The 14993-nt window shown below is 45.1% G+C and overlaps 2 protein-coding genes across 3 annotated transcripts; one reads left to right on the top strand and one right to left on the bottom strand.

Annotated features, from left to right (window-relative positions):
* The first annotated feature begins 818 nt into the window (after positions 1 to 818).
* LOC6531684 (kalirin) lies at positions 819 to 6379 on the top strand. 2 transcript variants are annotated; one of them, XM_002092439.4, is made up of 7 exons: positions 820 to 1252; positions 1900 to 2031; positions 2130 to 2463; positions 5327 to 5413; positions 5476 to 5580; positions 5637 to 5768; positions 5836 to 6379. In XM_002092439.4, exons 1-7 carry the CDS (start codon positions 969 to 971, stop codon positions 6286 to 6288), a joined length of 1527 nt encoding a protein of 508 aa, XP_002092475.1. In that variant the 5' UTR covers positions 820 to 968; the 3' UTR covers positions 6289 to 6379. The 2 variants fall into 2 exon arrangements, with proteins under 2 accessions (XP_015051482.1, XP_002092475.1); XM_015195996.3 differs by lacking the exon at positions 1900 to 2031 and having other exon boundaries at positions 819 to 1252.
* Positions 6380 to 10830: 4451 nt separating this feature from the next.
* On the bottom strand, positions 10831 to 12434 carry LOC6531683 (alpha-amylase B). Its single transcript, XM_039372195.1, has one exon. It carries the CDS (start codon positions 12393 to 12395, stop codon positions 10911 to 10913), a length of 1485 nt encoding a protein of 494 aa, XP_039228129.1. The 5' UTR covers positions 12396 to 12434; the 3' UTR covers positions 10831 to 10910.
* Positions 12435 to 14993: the final 2559 nt, after the last annotated feature.

Below are 14993 nucleotides of genomic sequence, written 5' to 3'. Positions count from 1 at the left end.
TATTATGATTTGCCTGCCTTCGCCTCCCGATCTGATCTACATCCTCATCATTTCGCTTGCAGCTCATCAATCGCACCCAGAAGTGCTCGGTGTTTATTTATAATTCTCATTGTTTTTTGTAGCCTCATCAGGGAATTCTTTTGATACTCACTATCTACAAACTAAAAATCAGTTGTATAAACAATAAAATGTGAACAATTTAACTGCTGAAACTCGCAAATGCAAATGACAATCATCGGTTTTCCAATGATCTGTATGAGATCATCACTATTTGCACTCTTAAACGTTTAATGAGTACGAAAATGATTTACGTTCTGGCGAATAACTATTTCGTTTCGATTTCTGATTTATAACTTCGTTCGCAGAGTGCCGAAATCCGATAAAACAAACGAAAAGGTAACCAGTTTCAATGCACCCGAAAGTTCAAGGCGAAATCGCAATCGAAACCGCTGATTATGGGTGGTAGTGGCCATAATAACAGTTATTGCCCGGCTATTAGCCAAAAGCCAAAAGCCTTCGTGGCCTAATTGATATGCAAATATGAAATCATAAACGATTCAACGGAATTATTGCCCTCTGATGAAAGCAAAAGTGTTACAGACTTTGTTTAATTCTATTCGAATGTCAGACATTAAAATGGTTTTCACAGTTTCAAATAGTTTTTTTTTTTTTTTTTGATGTTTACAAACAAAATGCTCGACGCGTGGTCAGCTATAGCTTTTGATATGAAAGAGAATTCGGCATAAGAGAGACTGATCACAATAAGCTTTTGAAGCTTTTTCAGTCTTTGCAAATGCTCAGCGGCATTTCAGCTCAGTCGAGTTTCGCGTTTGATTCGCTGCGGATCGGTATCGTTATATCCGTGTTAGCCATATATAGTACACGTTTTGCCATCGATATGCGTCGAATTCGGCGGCGGTTTAGTCTATAGAAAGCTGTGTAAAAAAAAAACAACGAAATCAGCCATTATGGAGTTAGCATTGTTCACCTTAAATTGGTTCGATGTGGTTTCGGTGGTGCTCACATTTCTTGTGATATTCCTAGTGCAAGTTCTCAACGTCTATTTGCACATACTCGACGATAAAGCCGACGATGGCAAATCGATCGATGTGGTGGACAAGGCTCCCGCGAAAGAGTGTCCAATACTGGAGTCCCAGTCCCCCAGTTCACCCATCGCCACCACTCCTCCGAAATCCCTGACATCGGCCAATGGCAAGTTGGAGAAGCAAATAAGTCTGCTGGACAACGATAGGTAGGGCTAAACCTCTGTTGTTTATCCATCCTTGTTGTGTTTGAACGTGTCCCTCCATCTGACAGCTGTTTGCTGTTTTTCCATCGAATTTATCGTCCACTATTGAATGTACGACCTTTGGCTTGTTAACACCACTTACTGTGCGTATACGTGATAAGATAACGCATACGCCCCGGTTATTTTTAAGCCTTTCCACGGTAATTGCTGTCGGGAGTGGCTGAGTTCATGACATGCATTATAAACATGTTAAAAGTTAATTCCCGCAACTGATTTCAGATAAGTCAAGTGTTTTTTTATTATTAAGGTTTTGGTTTTTAGCGCAGGAAGGAAGTTGTTAAAAGAAATTGTATGCAATGATGCATTTTACAGAGGAAGTAGAATACTCAAACGATAAATGGTTTTCCCCGTTTCGGCATTCCTTTGCAACAAAGTTGATAGCACATACATTTTATAAAGTGCGATACAAGTTTTTCACATTAAAAAAGCTGATAAACGTATAAATGTTATAGCAGTAGATCTGTCGAAATAATTGATGTGGTGGTTTAATGTTCTTGGAGATTTAAAAGTATATTTATTTATGTATTACATACCCACCTCACTTTCACGGCTTGCTGTTACTGTTCTGTTCGTTACTGTTCTGTTTCCAGCGGCATCTCATTGAGTTCCATCAACACCTGTTCAACAACCGCAGCGAACTCATCCCCAACCTACCGAGCACCCAATGGCTTCCACTCTTTTCCATCGCACACGCTCAGCTTCGAGACTCTGGGCGATGAGTAGTAAGTACAGCTGCGAAAGTCATAGCCATTCTTATTATCCGTTTATTGGTAATTGATTTGGTAACTGTGTAATGACCACCCACCTTCACTTTGTGCAGCCACGAGGATGAGGACACGTTGTCCTTGGAGAATCTGTTTCCCTGCGATCAAACCGAGATCTATGCCTCCAAGAAGATCAGCTTTATAATCGACGAGCTCATCCAGACGGAGTTAAACTATGTGAACAACCTGAAGAAGGGTATGCTGAACTATGGCCAGCTGAAGGATGTCGAGGATCTGCCAGAGGCTCTGAGTGGCGAAACGAAGCAGAGACAGCTGCTGGGCAATATTGAGGAGATTCTGGAACTGCATGAGAAGGAGATACTGCCGCTCATGCTGCGCAATCAGCGGGATCTCAAAGGTCTATTCGATGAGTTTGCTGCTCACTTCGAGGTGAGTTAAGGGGCATGTTTATATAGGTGGGGGATGGGGGTGTCCATTAGCCAAAGTCGTGTCGTTGAGCCAAGTAGCCGTTAGACAGGTTCCGACATCTCATCTATCAAAATTCTTTTGTCTTCCGTAGGCACTTGGGGTGCCTAATTTCAACCTCAAATATTTACACATAATGAAGTGGATAAGTCTTTTTTATACATTTTTTCGTTGTACGGACTTGACACCTGCGATTCGTGTCTTGTTTCTTTATTACCTTTTGCTTTGTTAAGCTTTTTTATTTTTATTTTTATTTATATTTTTTGAACGCCGAGTGATTCGTGTCTTAATGCAAATGAAGTCAATGTGGGTTATGCAAACTGTGCGAGAATCCCAATTGATGATTATTATTTAATTTTTAGTAATATATTTCTGCTCACACCTTGCGACAAGTGTGTCGCCAAATTCATTCATATGCCAGTGCGTGTGTCGTCGAAGTTAAATTAACGATTTGCACAAAGAAACAAATGTATATCGTAGATCACTTGCAGCATGACGAATGGGCTGGCTTAGTGAAGTCCCCTGATAAGATTGAAGTAATCAGCAGAACGCCGTAATAAAATATGAAAAAAAAACAACAACACACAGTCACAAAAGCTCGCACTCAGTTACGAAAATCAGTTGAAAATTGTTAGGGCAAACAGACTCTATATTGTATTTTTATTTTTTCTGGGCTGGGGTTCCATTCGCCGGCAGCTGACGTCATCGGTTGGCGGTGAGGAGAGTCGACAATTGCTGTCCGGGGATTGGAGCTTGGGGAGCTTGGGGCTTGTTCAGCATATTCAGATATAGCTATAGAAATCCCCAAATCATCTCGTTAAAAGTACTCATTTCGGAATGATTTTTCGGGCCACTAGAGTGCCACAGCCATGTGGCCATGTTGAGCTGAGTGTTGACAACGCAAATGATCAATTTAAATTGAAATGGAAATTGTCTGAGGCCTGTGGAATTCTTGTTCGTTCGCAATTCTCTTATGTCATTCTCGAGTTCCCCGAAATCCCGAAAATAAATTAGGCAAGGAGTACTGTAAGCTGAAAAACCGCTTCAAAAGCAGGTAACATTCTTGTTGAGCACCCCGAGGATTTTGGCATCTTAAGAACTTAATGTTCGACAGACATGCTAAGCCCCTGGGATGTGATTTATGCAGTTTTTTTGCTCTTTTTTGTTTCTTTTAGCCACAACCACTTTGCATTCTTTTTTTTTTTCTTTGGCCAACCCAAAACAAACAATTTTGACTCACAGGACCAGAGGCAAGCGAATATTTTGCTAAATATATCATAAAAATGCTCAAGATTTGTTTATACATATTTTCTAAAATTTTACTTTTCCCTGCTCAAATTTGGCAGCATGCTGCATAAACAAAAGCGGCGAAGCCAAATCGTTGATAAATATAAACTTGTGCTATGAATTTCCTCTTGCCTCGTCGTCATTTGCAAATTAATGAGGCTTTTCACAACCAATTGCCAAATCGATTAGTTCGAACACCAATCGATGTGGCAGCTGGAGAAACATAGATTTGATTTGGCCAGCTGGAGATTCGAAATCAGTTTTTGGTCTCGAAAGACAGAAGTGTCCATAAACAGAGTCGCCTTCATTTATTAATCGGCTTTAAATGGCCAAAAACATCAAGTGACAAGCGTGTCGATCAGACTTCTCACCATCGAATCGCCTCAGCCAGAAGCGCAAAATCAATTAAAAGTTTACCACATTCGGATGGATGTTTTTGAGTGGTTAAAGGGGTTGGGGGAATTCTCAGATTGATGCAATCGATTTGGCGATCCAAATTGTTTTAGATGTTTGCTGCGAAATAAACAAACGCAGATTATATTGATGGGGAAGCCTCTGTAGCCATAAATTCTATTTATACAGCTGCGTGTTAGAAGACCAATAAAAATACTTCAAAAACTAATTTCTTTCTTGCAATCTCATTGAACAACAGGTTTATGCTATTATTACAATATTATTATATATGTTACTTTGCTAGCACTTTGATATATTATTTTGTGTGTGTTTAAAATAAAGAGCAATGAAAACTATTAACCAAAGCGGACATCTAGTTTTGATTTATACAACAGAGCAACCGCATTTTTCGCATTAGACAGTCCAAATTACTGAATTAGGAGGAATGCACTGTAGATAGCAATTTCAAGCTAATAAAATTCACGCCCACCCAAGACAATTTTGCAATATGCAAAAATATATACTCATGCATCGTATATAAGTATTGTCACCTTTCGCCCGCCAGACGAGGCGACAATTGTTTAAGGCAGTCATTTGTCCGGCTAAATCGCATTAGACATGCAAATCCAGATGAAAAGGGAAATATTATGGCTTAGTCCACAGAAAGTGACAGAGAGAGAGATGATTATCATATCATCTAAATGCAGAAGTTTGAGAACTCCGATTCTGATTCCGCAGTCGGGCGGAGCTAATGAAATTAAAATGGAAAGGAAATCGTTAGACAGGCAATTTTCGTGGCAGTTTGCACTAGTTTCGGTTTTGGCAAAACATTTGCATTGGCATTGGCCACAGATAGCGACAGGAATTTCAAATTTTCGCTCTGACTTTGCCAAGCCAGGGTCTCTGCACTTGGACCGCTCTACAAGTCCGGAGTTACGTGACTTAAATGCTTAAGAAATTATGATTTCGCCAACAGGCAAACTGGCATGTGTGTATATAGCACAATTTACACATGAATATACCTATATTTATATATATATATATCAACGATGTGCCAAGTGTGAGACTGGCCCAGACACAAAGGTTTTCCCAGTTGCGACGAGGTTAAGATGGGTTATGATATCTCTTGCCGTTTCCTACCTTACAGAAAAATAGCTTCTACTGCTATGTGAGCTTCACCATGGGCAAGAAGTCTTCTATGCAACTGCGACAAGATAATCGACTGTGGTTGCAGGTGAGTAACCTTTAATTAACCACAACCATAAATTCAAATGGTAATATTTATAATCGTTTCAGACATATCAAACCCAAATAAAAGACAAGCTGGGCATCGACAGCTTCCTAGTTCAGCCCATCCAAAGACTGACCAGATATCCATTGCTACTGCAGCAGTTCATATCGGTAAGTAACTAAGCTTATCATACATAGTTTCTGAACTAATCACATTTATCTTTTAGGAATTCTACAAAAGTGGAATTAGTTGCAAGCCAGTGCTGACGGCAGTTTGCAAACTGGAGACGCGGATGCGGCGCTCCCTGGATGTGGTCAATCAGGCCGAGGAGATACCCAACATCGAGGAGCTGAACGAGGTGAGCTCATGAGCTTCTATAGAAACTGCATCTATGGCCAGTAAAACTATGTTCTCAACCTTCCCAGTTGGACCTCCTGCAGTTGGGAAACTTCCGGCGTGCAACGGAGTTCGACGCCCAGCACATTCCCACCCGGAAGAAGTACCGCTCCAAGGTGTTCCTGTTCGATCGCAGTCTGGTGTGCACGGAGGTGCGAAAGAAGCGTCTGGCCTACAGGCAGCACTACAACTGGGAGCACGTGGAGCTGCAGCGGCCGCTGGACTCGGTCTCGTCCAATGCCAACAAGATCATCAATCTGCTGGTAAAACAGCAGGAGGGCGCATCCGGTGGCGGCACCAAGCGGGAGGAGTACTCCTTCGTGGCCGCGGAGGCGGCGGTGGTCAAGCAGTGGCTCCAGGCCACCCACAAGATCATCGAGATTGCGCGCCACGAACACGCCAGGCGGAACACCTTCAGCCTGCCCATGGATCTGGTCCTGGGCGTGGTGCTGGCCATCTGGCTGATATGGCAGTACTTGTAGATGATAGTTCCCACCTCAGTGCAACAATCATGTCCACATACATGCCCATCTAGATCGTAGATATCTAAGAATAAAGCTAAGTTATTTCGTAGTCCTGTGTCCTCGTTGTTTGTCCAAGCGTAAAATAAGCTTGCTGCAGTCGCCTGACAAATATTCATGATAAATTGCCTTTGCAGTGGCCAAGTCCCGTCTTGTCGTTGTCCTTGCTGCAAAATGTAAATAGCTCTACATCTTCTTTGGCCGGCACACACAGCCGGCACATCACACAGTGTGTGTGTGTGTGACAGCCACCGAAAAATTTATGACAAATCTTTTTATTTCGAATTTATGACGGCCCAATGCAGGAAGCTCCCAAAGAAAGCACCAAGTCACGGTGTACGGAAATCTAATGAACCGCTTCCAAGGATGTGCATATGAACTGCTCAAGATGCTGATGGCCTTTGGGAGTGTTTTAAAAGCTAGTTTGTTTGGCATCAGCATGCAAAAGGTCAATGTAAAATTTTAAAATTTACCTAAAACCTTAAACCGGCTTTATTAACAAACCATTTAAGGCATTCTGTTTTACCTATGTGATCAGTTAACCCCGAAATTAGGCTACACGTTTGCAACATTTCTCCCAAAAGACAACTTATAAAAGAACATCTATCAGTTCATATTCAAAACCACTGCAGGACAGACTTCGATTGAAATCAAATCAAAAACTGATTTCCCACATTACACGGCCTTATTATCCGTTCAAGCGATGGTCAAGTAATCGTAGTATATGACTATGCTCGTAAGTAAGAGAAAATCTGCCTTGCAAATTGGTTGCAACTTCAAAGAGCTGGCCAAAGTGGACGAAAAAAACCAGAGTGCACTAATGAAGCTGAGCAGGATGTGGGGGTTGGATGCTCCATCTGGCTGTATCTTCGTGTCCTTGGATCCGTGGGTGGAGTGGGCTTGTATTGGTGTTTGTGCTGGGGATGTGACAAAATTTGCACAAAAGCAATTTGTTAAAAGGGCACAAAAAATAAAACGCGACTCCCTTGACATCTTGCTGCAGAAAATGGGCCATGGGGCATGTGGCATGTGGCATGGGTATTGGGGAATTTTCATGCGAGTTGCTGTCTAAGCAAATTTTGGTTGCTGCTTTTCCTATCTCCACCCTATATGTGCTCATTTTGTTGGTCGCTCGCTGTTGGTTTATTATATTATGTCATTTATGTTGGCATGCCGCCATCGCATCCGCTTGCCGTTTGCTCAAGGGATAAAGGATGTACATACTGCTACGTAGTACGTATCAAGGCAGCTGGCTAAAGGATAATGCCCGTGTTCTTACCAGGCAGCTTAAGTGTATTAATGTCTGTCAAGTAGTTGTCACACAAGTGACGTGTATGTAAACGATTTGACATTTTTATGAGCCAAAAAGTCGCAGCAGAGCTGAAAAATTACAAAATTTCCAGAGACATTCGCTCTTTCCATCCCATCTCAACTCATTCTTATCATCGCTCTTTTCATTCAATATTTCTGGGCCATTGGCTCTCGAGTTGTGCTTAATTTTTGTCTATGCCCCTCACGTAGTTTGTGTTCCACACGCTCCACATGTTTTTTAAACTAAATGCATAATTCCGAACGCAGAAAAAAGTGTGGAAAAAGAAGAATTTGGCAAATAGAATTGGAGAATGCCAGGGGCATAATTTATTTGAATTTTTTTTTTTTTCGGCAATTTCGGGACACGTTGCAGGGCAGCGAGGACGCCGAAGAAATTTGCCAAGTAATTGCACAAATTATTGCACGTAGGCGGGCAACACATGGCACTGTGTATCTGCCACATCCACACACACCCACACCTACTCAACTCCCCCTTTTCATGCTACATTAAATTAACTTGACATATTCGCAGCCTTCGGAGTCTGGGCCACAACTGTTGCTAATTTTTGCTTAATATGCCCCACACACGAACTTATCTCCTGCTCCATTGGATTTGTGCGTATCCAATTCACGCCACAGCGCCAGTTGTTCTTACCCAATCCATCGACTACACATATTCCTGCCACATATTGTACTCCTCGTTGTGCCAGCCTTTATCTCACCCACAATCCACGATTGTATGGCCATTCCATGTAAATGCAGCACAACACTTAGGCACGCATCCAGCACACATCTTCATCCATCCGTCCAACATTTACTGCCTCGTCTCTGGGTGTCCGGGTCTCCGGATTTGTGAATTCGTTTAGTTCTTCTGCTCCGGGTGCTTGAAAAAGTTCAAATTTCAGCTGCGAAATGGCACGTGAAACAATGTGCTTCTCCGTTTGGGAGTTGGAGTAATCGGATGGTGGACAGTGGTACTCATGCGATGTCAGCTTCAAGTGGCAAAAAGATATTAATAGTTTGTGTGAAAACATAGCTAGTCTTGAAAGATTGTTTAAGCGTTAAATTATGATTTATGTGTTCAATTTGGTGGCGAATGCTAAGAAACATATCTTTTTGATTGTGAACACATATCGATTTAGCCCACTGTGGCGGTTACGGTGGCACAAATCAAGCAGAGCGACAAATGCCCATGCGAATGTGTGAATTTGCCGACGATGACAACTGATAAAAGATCGAATTGCGCATCTGAATCCCGTGGAGAGTTCCAGGACACGTTTCCCAAAAATGTACGGGGAGTGGAATGGGTGGAGTGGGTGTAGTGGGTGGGGGGGAGGAAGACCCTTAAGACCCCGGGATAGGCATAATGTCGCCAGGCATTAGATAAAAAACAAAGGCATGTAATTTTCGGGGCACGGCCTAAAGCCACAGAACGAGCCGAGCAGCGGAAACGGAAACGCTCGATAATCGCACGGAGTGCAGCGTCATGTGTGGATGGGAAATTTCGAATGGAAGGGGGAAAGTGGTTGGGCACGTTCAAGGATGAGGTTGCTTCCTGATGGCTGATAATGCGGGAGCGGCGCATCACGTAGGGCTGGGCAAATACCCACTCTCTCATTGATAAATGCCCTCCGTTAAGTGGCATGTTTTGGGTTAAATGCGGTGTAAAATGTCCTAGCCCCCTTAACCCCTAATGGCATTATAGCAACCAGGCCATAAATTGCTTACTAAATGCGGAAAATAAAAACCACCTTTGACTTGACAACAATCAGTATCAATTATATGTACATTTAAGCTATTTCACCACCTTTGCTTTGACAATAACTATGAGTATCAATTATATGTACATTTCAGCTATTTCAACTTGTAGTTTATATTTAATTTTGAAGAATTGCATGCTCGGTAATTTCTCTGCGTGTAATTGAAACGAGAAATGGTAACACCAGCTGAATGACAGTTTAGTTAGCAGCCGGGTCAACAAGTCGCAGCACCTTGAAACTGTCAACCTGCCGCACTGACGCAAATAAATCGCCCATCGTTTGCTGCACCTGACACTGTCAACATACATATGTATGTACATATGTATGCTCTACGAAAAGCAAATGCATGGCTTTTCTGGTGGGGATTGGGGAGCAGGAGCTGCTGGTACGGCCTTGTACATACATCTTGCTTACAGGACGCCAAATTGAAATTTAAAACGTGAAAACCAATAAAAAGAACAAGTTACAAACGCCAACGACGGGCGGCAATACAAATTGCACTGACGACAGCTGAAAGGCCAGTGCGCCTTGAGCTGAGCCAACCGAATCCGCCCAGAAATCAGCCAGGAAGCAGCCGAAACCACCCGAAAACCACCCGATCCCAAATGCAATTCGCGCCCGGGACCAGCATACAAATGCCTTCAGCCAAAGGATAATATAATGCACGTTGTTGAAGAATAATGGTCCTGCCAGAAGACAACGTCGCCATCGTCGTCCAAGGGACTAAGCATGTCTGCCATTCCGAAATGTGGAAGGGCACCGGAGGGCCAGGATCCAAGGAGCGGACAATAACGATGCCGGCTACGGCAATGACAGGCAATTTTAATAGAATCTGCCGCCGGGTGTGGGGATACGGACTTAACTTGGTGCGTGCCTTGGCCGCTTCTCCGGGAGCACGAGGAGCACAAGGAGCACGAGGAGCATCCAGGACAGCTTCAATTTGCACCATCAGCCTACGAGTTGGCAAGTCCTTCGCAGGATGCCAACAATGGGTGGATGAGGTGTGATTTATGTATAGCTAAAGTCAACAATCAATATTCAAACGCTCACAAAACCTGTTGAAAGCTGTCTGCTTTCTAAAAAATCCATGACTGTTTAAAATGAAATACTTGAAAATGTATTTGTACATTTCTCATTTGATATCATATCAAGGCACACGGTTTACAAACACATATCAATTTTTAATCCCTGATTCGTAAAATCAAAGATTGTCATCTATTTCTATTTTCAAATAACCAAATTAGATTATCATTTCATTTCCGTGGAATGTCCAGATCAATAGATAGCCTCACCGCTGGGGACTTTAAACCTGTACAGAGAATAACAAGAGAATAAATTTCCCTCTTGACTCAATAAATTCAATCAAAGCTTTCGAAGTCCAGATAATATATATTACATTCTTATCGTACCTCGCGAATAAAAGTGTTGTGTGTTTATAATCTCATCATATATATTTCGTACAATTAATAATCTCAATTTACTGCCTGGCTTTTCGCCATGCTCCCCAGCTGTTTACAACTTGGCGTTGACGTGGATGGCCAGCACTCCGTCGTCCTCGGAGCTGCCCAGGTAGATGGAAGCCCGTCCGTCGGATCCGACGCTGACGGTCTTGCCCGTGCAGGAGGAGCCGCTCTTGGAGCCGGAGATGACGTCGCAGTAGGTGCCGGCGGGCAGGCCCGTCTGCAGGGAGCTGTTCAGGTCGTAGTTGTCGTTGTTGAAGGCCACGAAGCCGCGGCTGCCGCGGCTGAAGGCGATCTGGTTGCTGCCGTTGTCCCACCAGTTCTGGATCGCGTCCGAGCCCACGGCGTTCCGGAAGGCCACCATGTTGTAGATCTGGCGCCAGCGGTGCTCGCACACCCAGCCGCCGCTGCAGGAGTTGTCGCTATTGAAGACGGGCGAGGCGATGTTGTGGCCGTCGGTGGTGGGCGGGCCCTGGTCCGTGTCCGAGAAGGAGAAGGAGGACATCACGCGGGGAGTGCCGAAGGGGTGCGCCAGCATGAAGGCGGAGGCCATCTTGTACTGCTTGGGCACCTTGTAGGTCAGCACGTCGGCGCCTCCTGCTCCGTGTCCGCGCTGGTTGTCGTGGTTGTCGACGAAGACCAGGGAGCGGTCGGAGGCGGCGAAGCCCCAGGCGGTGCCCCAGTTGGTCAGGTACTGCAGCTGGTCCTTGCCGCGGAACACCTTGCCGATGGAGTCGGAGTGGCGGAACTCGGTGACGGCGCCCAGGCCGGTGTACTCGGACTTGCTGATGGCCTCGCCACCCATGTCGATGACCTCCTGCACGATGTAGGCCTTGGATCCGGAGTTGAAGCCGTGGTCGGTGTTCAGGGTCTTGAGGCGGCCATAGATGACGGCCAGGTCGGCGGGCCACATGTGCTTGGCGGCGTCCACGCGGAATCCGGCCACGCCGAGGTCAATCAGATGGTCCAGGAACTCGACCACCTTGTCCTGCACGTAGGAGTTGCCCTGGTTGAGGTCGCGCAGACCGACCAGCTCGCAGTTGCGCACCTGGTTGGCGTCGTTGTAGTTGTTGATGGAGCAGGTCGGGTTGAAGTCCAGCGAGGAGTAGGGCACTCCGGGGAAGCTCTTGGTGCTGGGGCTGGCGGTGCTGCCGCCCGTTCCGTAGGTGCCTCCGTCGGCGGCCATGTGGTTGAAGACCACGTCCACGTAGGTGCGCACTCCGACGGCGTTGCATCGCTTCACCATGCTGGCGAACTGCTGCTCGTTTCCGGAGCGGGTCTCCAGCTTGTAGGAAATGGGCTGGTAGCGCTCCCACCAGGGGCGGCTGTCCTTGACGGCGTTCTCGTTCACGGGGGAGACCTGGACGCCGGCGAAGCCATTGGGTCCCAGGAAGTTCTCGCACTCGGCGGCGATGTCGTCCCACTTCCACTCGAAGAGGTGGACCATTCCACTGCGACCGGAGGCGTAGTTGGTGTCGAATTGGGCGTTGGCCACCGCCAAAAGGGCGAGGCACACTATGCTCTTGGCCAGAAACATGGTGATTCCAGGTGGAAGTTCAGTTTCACTCTGGTCGGAATTAGTCAGTGCAGCTCCTTTTATAGTGGACTGCACGGGATCTTATCGCTCTCTAAGGGGTTTTTTTTTCACGCATGGGGTCTAATCAGAATTCCGAGCAGACGTATTGACTGGAGATCGCAATTTTTCGCAGATGATTAGTGGGCCGGCTTATTTTGATTATAATTCTATCAATAACTCATCGGGAAAATGCATTCCTTTGATATCGGCTTCTGTGCGGAATTTATTGGGAATTTATTGACCGTTTATTAAGTCCACGCTCCTAAGAGCGTGTCCACCTTGAACTGTGGCCCCAATGGCCAGATTTTTTAGCGTATTCGAAGCCTTGTAATCTTGCTATATTGCCATAACAAGTTGTATTAAAGGTAGCAACCTTTTTTGGCTTCAGGCATCGGCCGCACCGTTTTCTGGAATACGTGACTTCTGGCCTTGACTGGCGGCCACTTGATCTCCGGGTTCTGAAGTGGCGGAATGTTAACACGTCCAGGACGACGGATTAATTGGCGACTGCTGCGCAACTTATCTCTCTCTATGCAGGACCTTTTTCGGCTTTGCATGCTCACATTTCCTTCCTGTCGCAGTGCCAAATGAAATTTGCAGGGCAAAGGAACGTAACAGAAAAGAGCCAGAGCAAAAGCAAGAGCAAGAAGGGCAAAATGCAACACATGGAGCTAGTCAGACTCCTTGGGGCGCTTCCTGTTGATCCTTGAGCGCATAAGGGAGTCCTGCCATGCCGGATGTCTCTGGGTAATTTAGATAGCTGCAGTTCTTGTTGCTGCCGCTCAAAGTTGCATAATGTCACTTTGAAAGTGTCGCAGGGCAAAGGACATGCGAGCACCACCCACCCACAGGACACCCACAGGACACCCACAGGACATGCAGACATCTTAAAGCTGCGATAAGCCAGTAACGATTTTTATGAAATTCCTTAGATGGCAGTCTCCATTCGCTGTTTGCTTACAACGCGTCCTGTTCGTTTTTACATTTGGCTCTTAGTCAACATCCTTTTTTAATGTGACTGTGTATGCCCGAAGGATTTGTGCGTAATGAAAAACTGTCACGAAGGGCGAAGGATGAGCCTAAGCCATTTCGCTTTTCGCAGGTATGTGTGGAGAAATTGAAAAGCGCTCGCCGAGATCCGGGCGAGCATTAAAATGGCAAATTTGTGACCAGGACTTGGGCCAGGACATTTATGGCCGACAGACGGCGACGACAAGGACATAAAAACAGCGACGCCTGCGTGATAAGCGCATAAATCAGTAGAAGGACGAAGGACGAAGGACTCCCTTACCCCAAAGCCAAGGGCTCAACCCAAGACGTAACTCCCGATGTAGAAGACACTTTTTAATTTCAGTTAATATCTCGGCTGCAATGTGGAGTTACTAGAGTAATTCCTTCCCCAGTTCATGTTACTTTCATCTGCTGGCGGTTTACAGAAAACAAACTTTCTTGTTTACAAAATTAACAACTAACTAACCCAATTTCATGAGTGCGCGAAATTAAATTACTCTTATCACGTTTTTCGATGTTGAGTCTTGCAATTAATTAAAAATTTTTTTATTTTAACTGATTATTTGAATTTACCCCATCTGCGTTACTAAACATTATCTCATTTTCTTATCGCATACACAGAACCACAAATCATTGCAACCACACAATGAATAGATAAAGCAACAACTAGAAGAAAATTTAATTATTATTCAACGTCAAGAGTTCGCTTGACACATGCCAAAATGTTATAAACAATATACATATCACACCTGCCGCGATTTCCTGTGGCGAGTGAGTCAATCTACAAGCCTCTGCTGCAGCAGCAATCACTATTCCATCGAATTATATGCGGCATGATCAACACGCGAGCTGAATCCCTTATGCCCAAAGGACAATGGCGAAGGACATGCTGGTAAGCTCATTGCTTATGCTCGAACACGGAGCAAATTCAAATTACAAATTATGTTTTCGTCATTGAGCCAAGTTTTACGAGAGCATGCGCCAGCCCCCCCCCCCCAAATCCTCCCCAGCATCCGATGGTCAATGTCCGATGGCGCGGTGTCAACTATTTAGTTTCCGGTTTTAACTTGCGCCATAAACTGGGCGTTATGTGTCCGCTTTTATGGCTTCTAGCGACGTCCCGTCTTCATTGTTTCTTAATAATCCGACGAGCGTCTTCGGAGTGCACACGTCCACGCATTAAGGATGTTTATGGGCCAGACACTGTTTCCACCGGGATCTGGTGACTCCGGAAGAGGGATGCGAGATGGAGGTGGTGACCCCGACTTCTATCCGGCTAGTTGCATGCCACACATACTTCCGCTGCGCTGCAGTCATAAATGGGCTTAATTGGCAATTTTTGTGTGAGCGTGTTGAAATTTTTACACCCCAACCGACTCGACCGAAAGTTGCAGTCATAAATAGGAAATATGTTCCTGGAGTGCCTGCGAGTCCGTTTGCCAAGTGTGGGATGGGAAGAGGATGGGGGGCATTGGTTTTTATGGGTCATGCATGAATTTGCTGGGATTTATATGCGGACTACATGACCTGGATTCTTATGGCCCACAA

The sequence above is a fragment of the Drosophila yakuba genome, chromosome 2R (assembly GCF_016746365.2).
Source record: "Drosophila yakuba strain Tai18E2 chromosome 2R, Prin_Dyak_Tai18E2_2.1, whole genome shotgun sequence".
In the NCBI taxonomy this organism is placed as follows: domain Eukaryota; kingdom Metazoa; phylum Arthropoda; class Insecta; order Diptera; family Drosophilidae; genus Drosophila; species Drosophila yakuba.
Note: the sequence above shows the minus strand (reverse complement) of the source record. Positions and strands in the feature narration are given on the sequence as shown.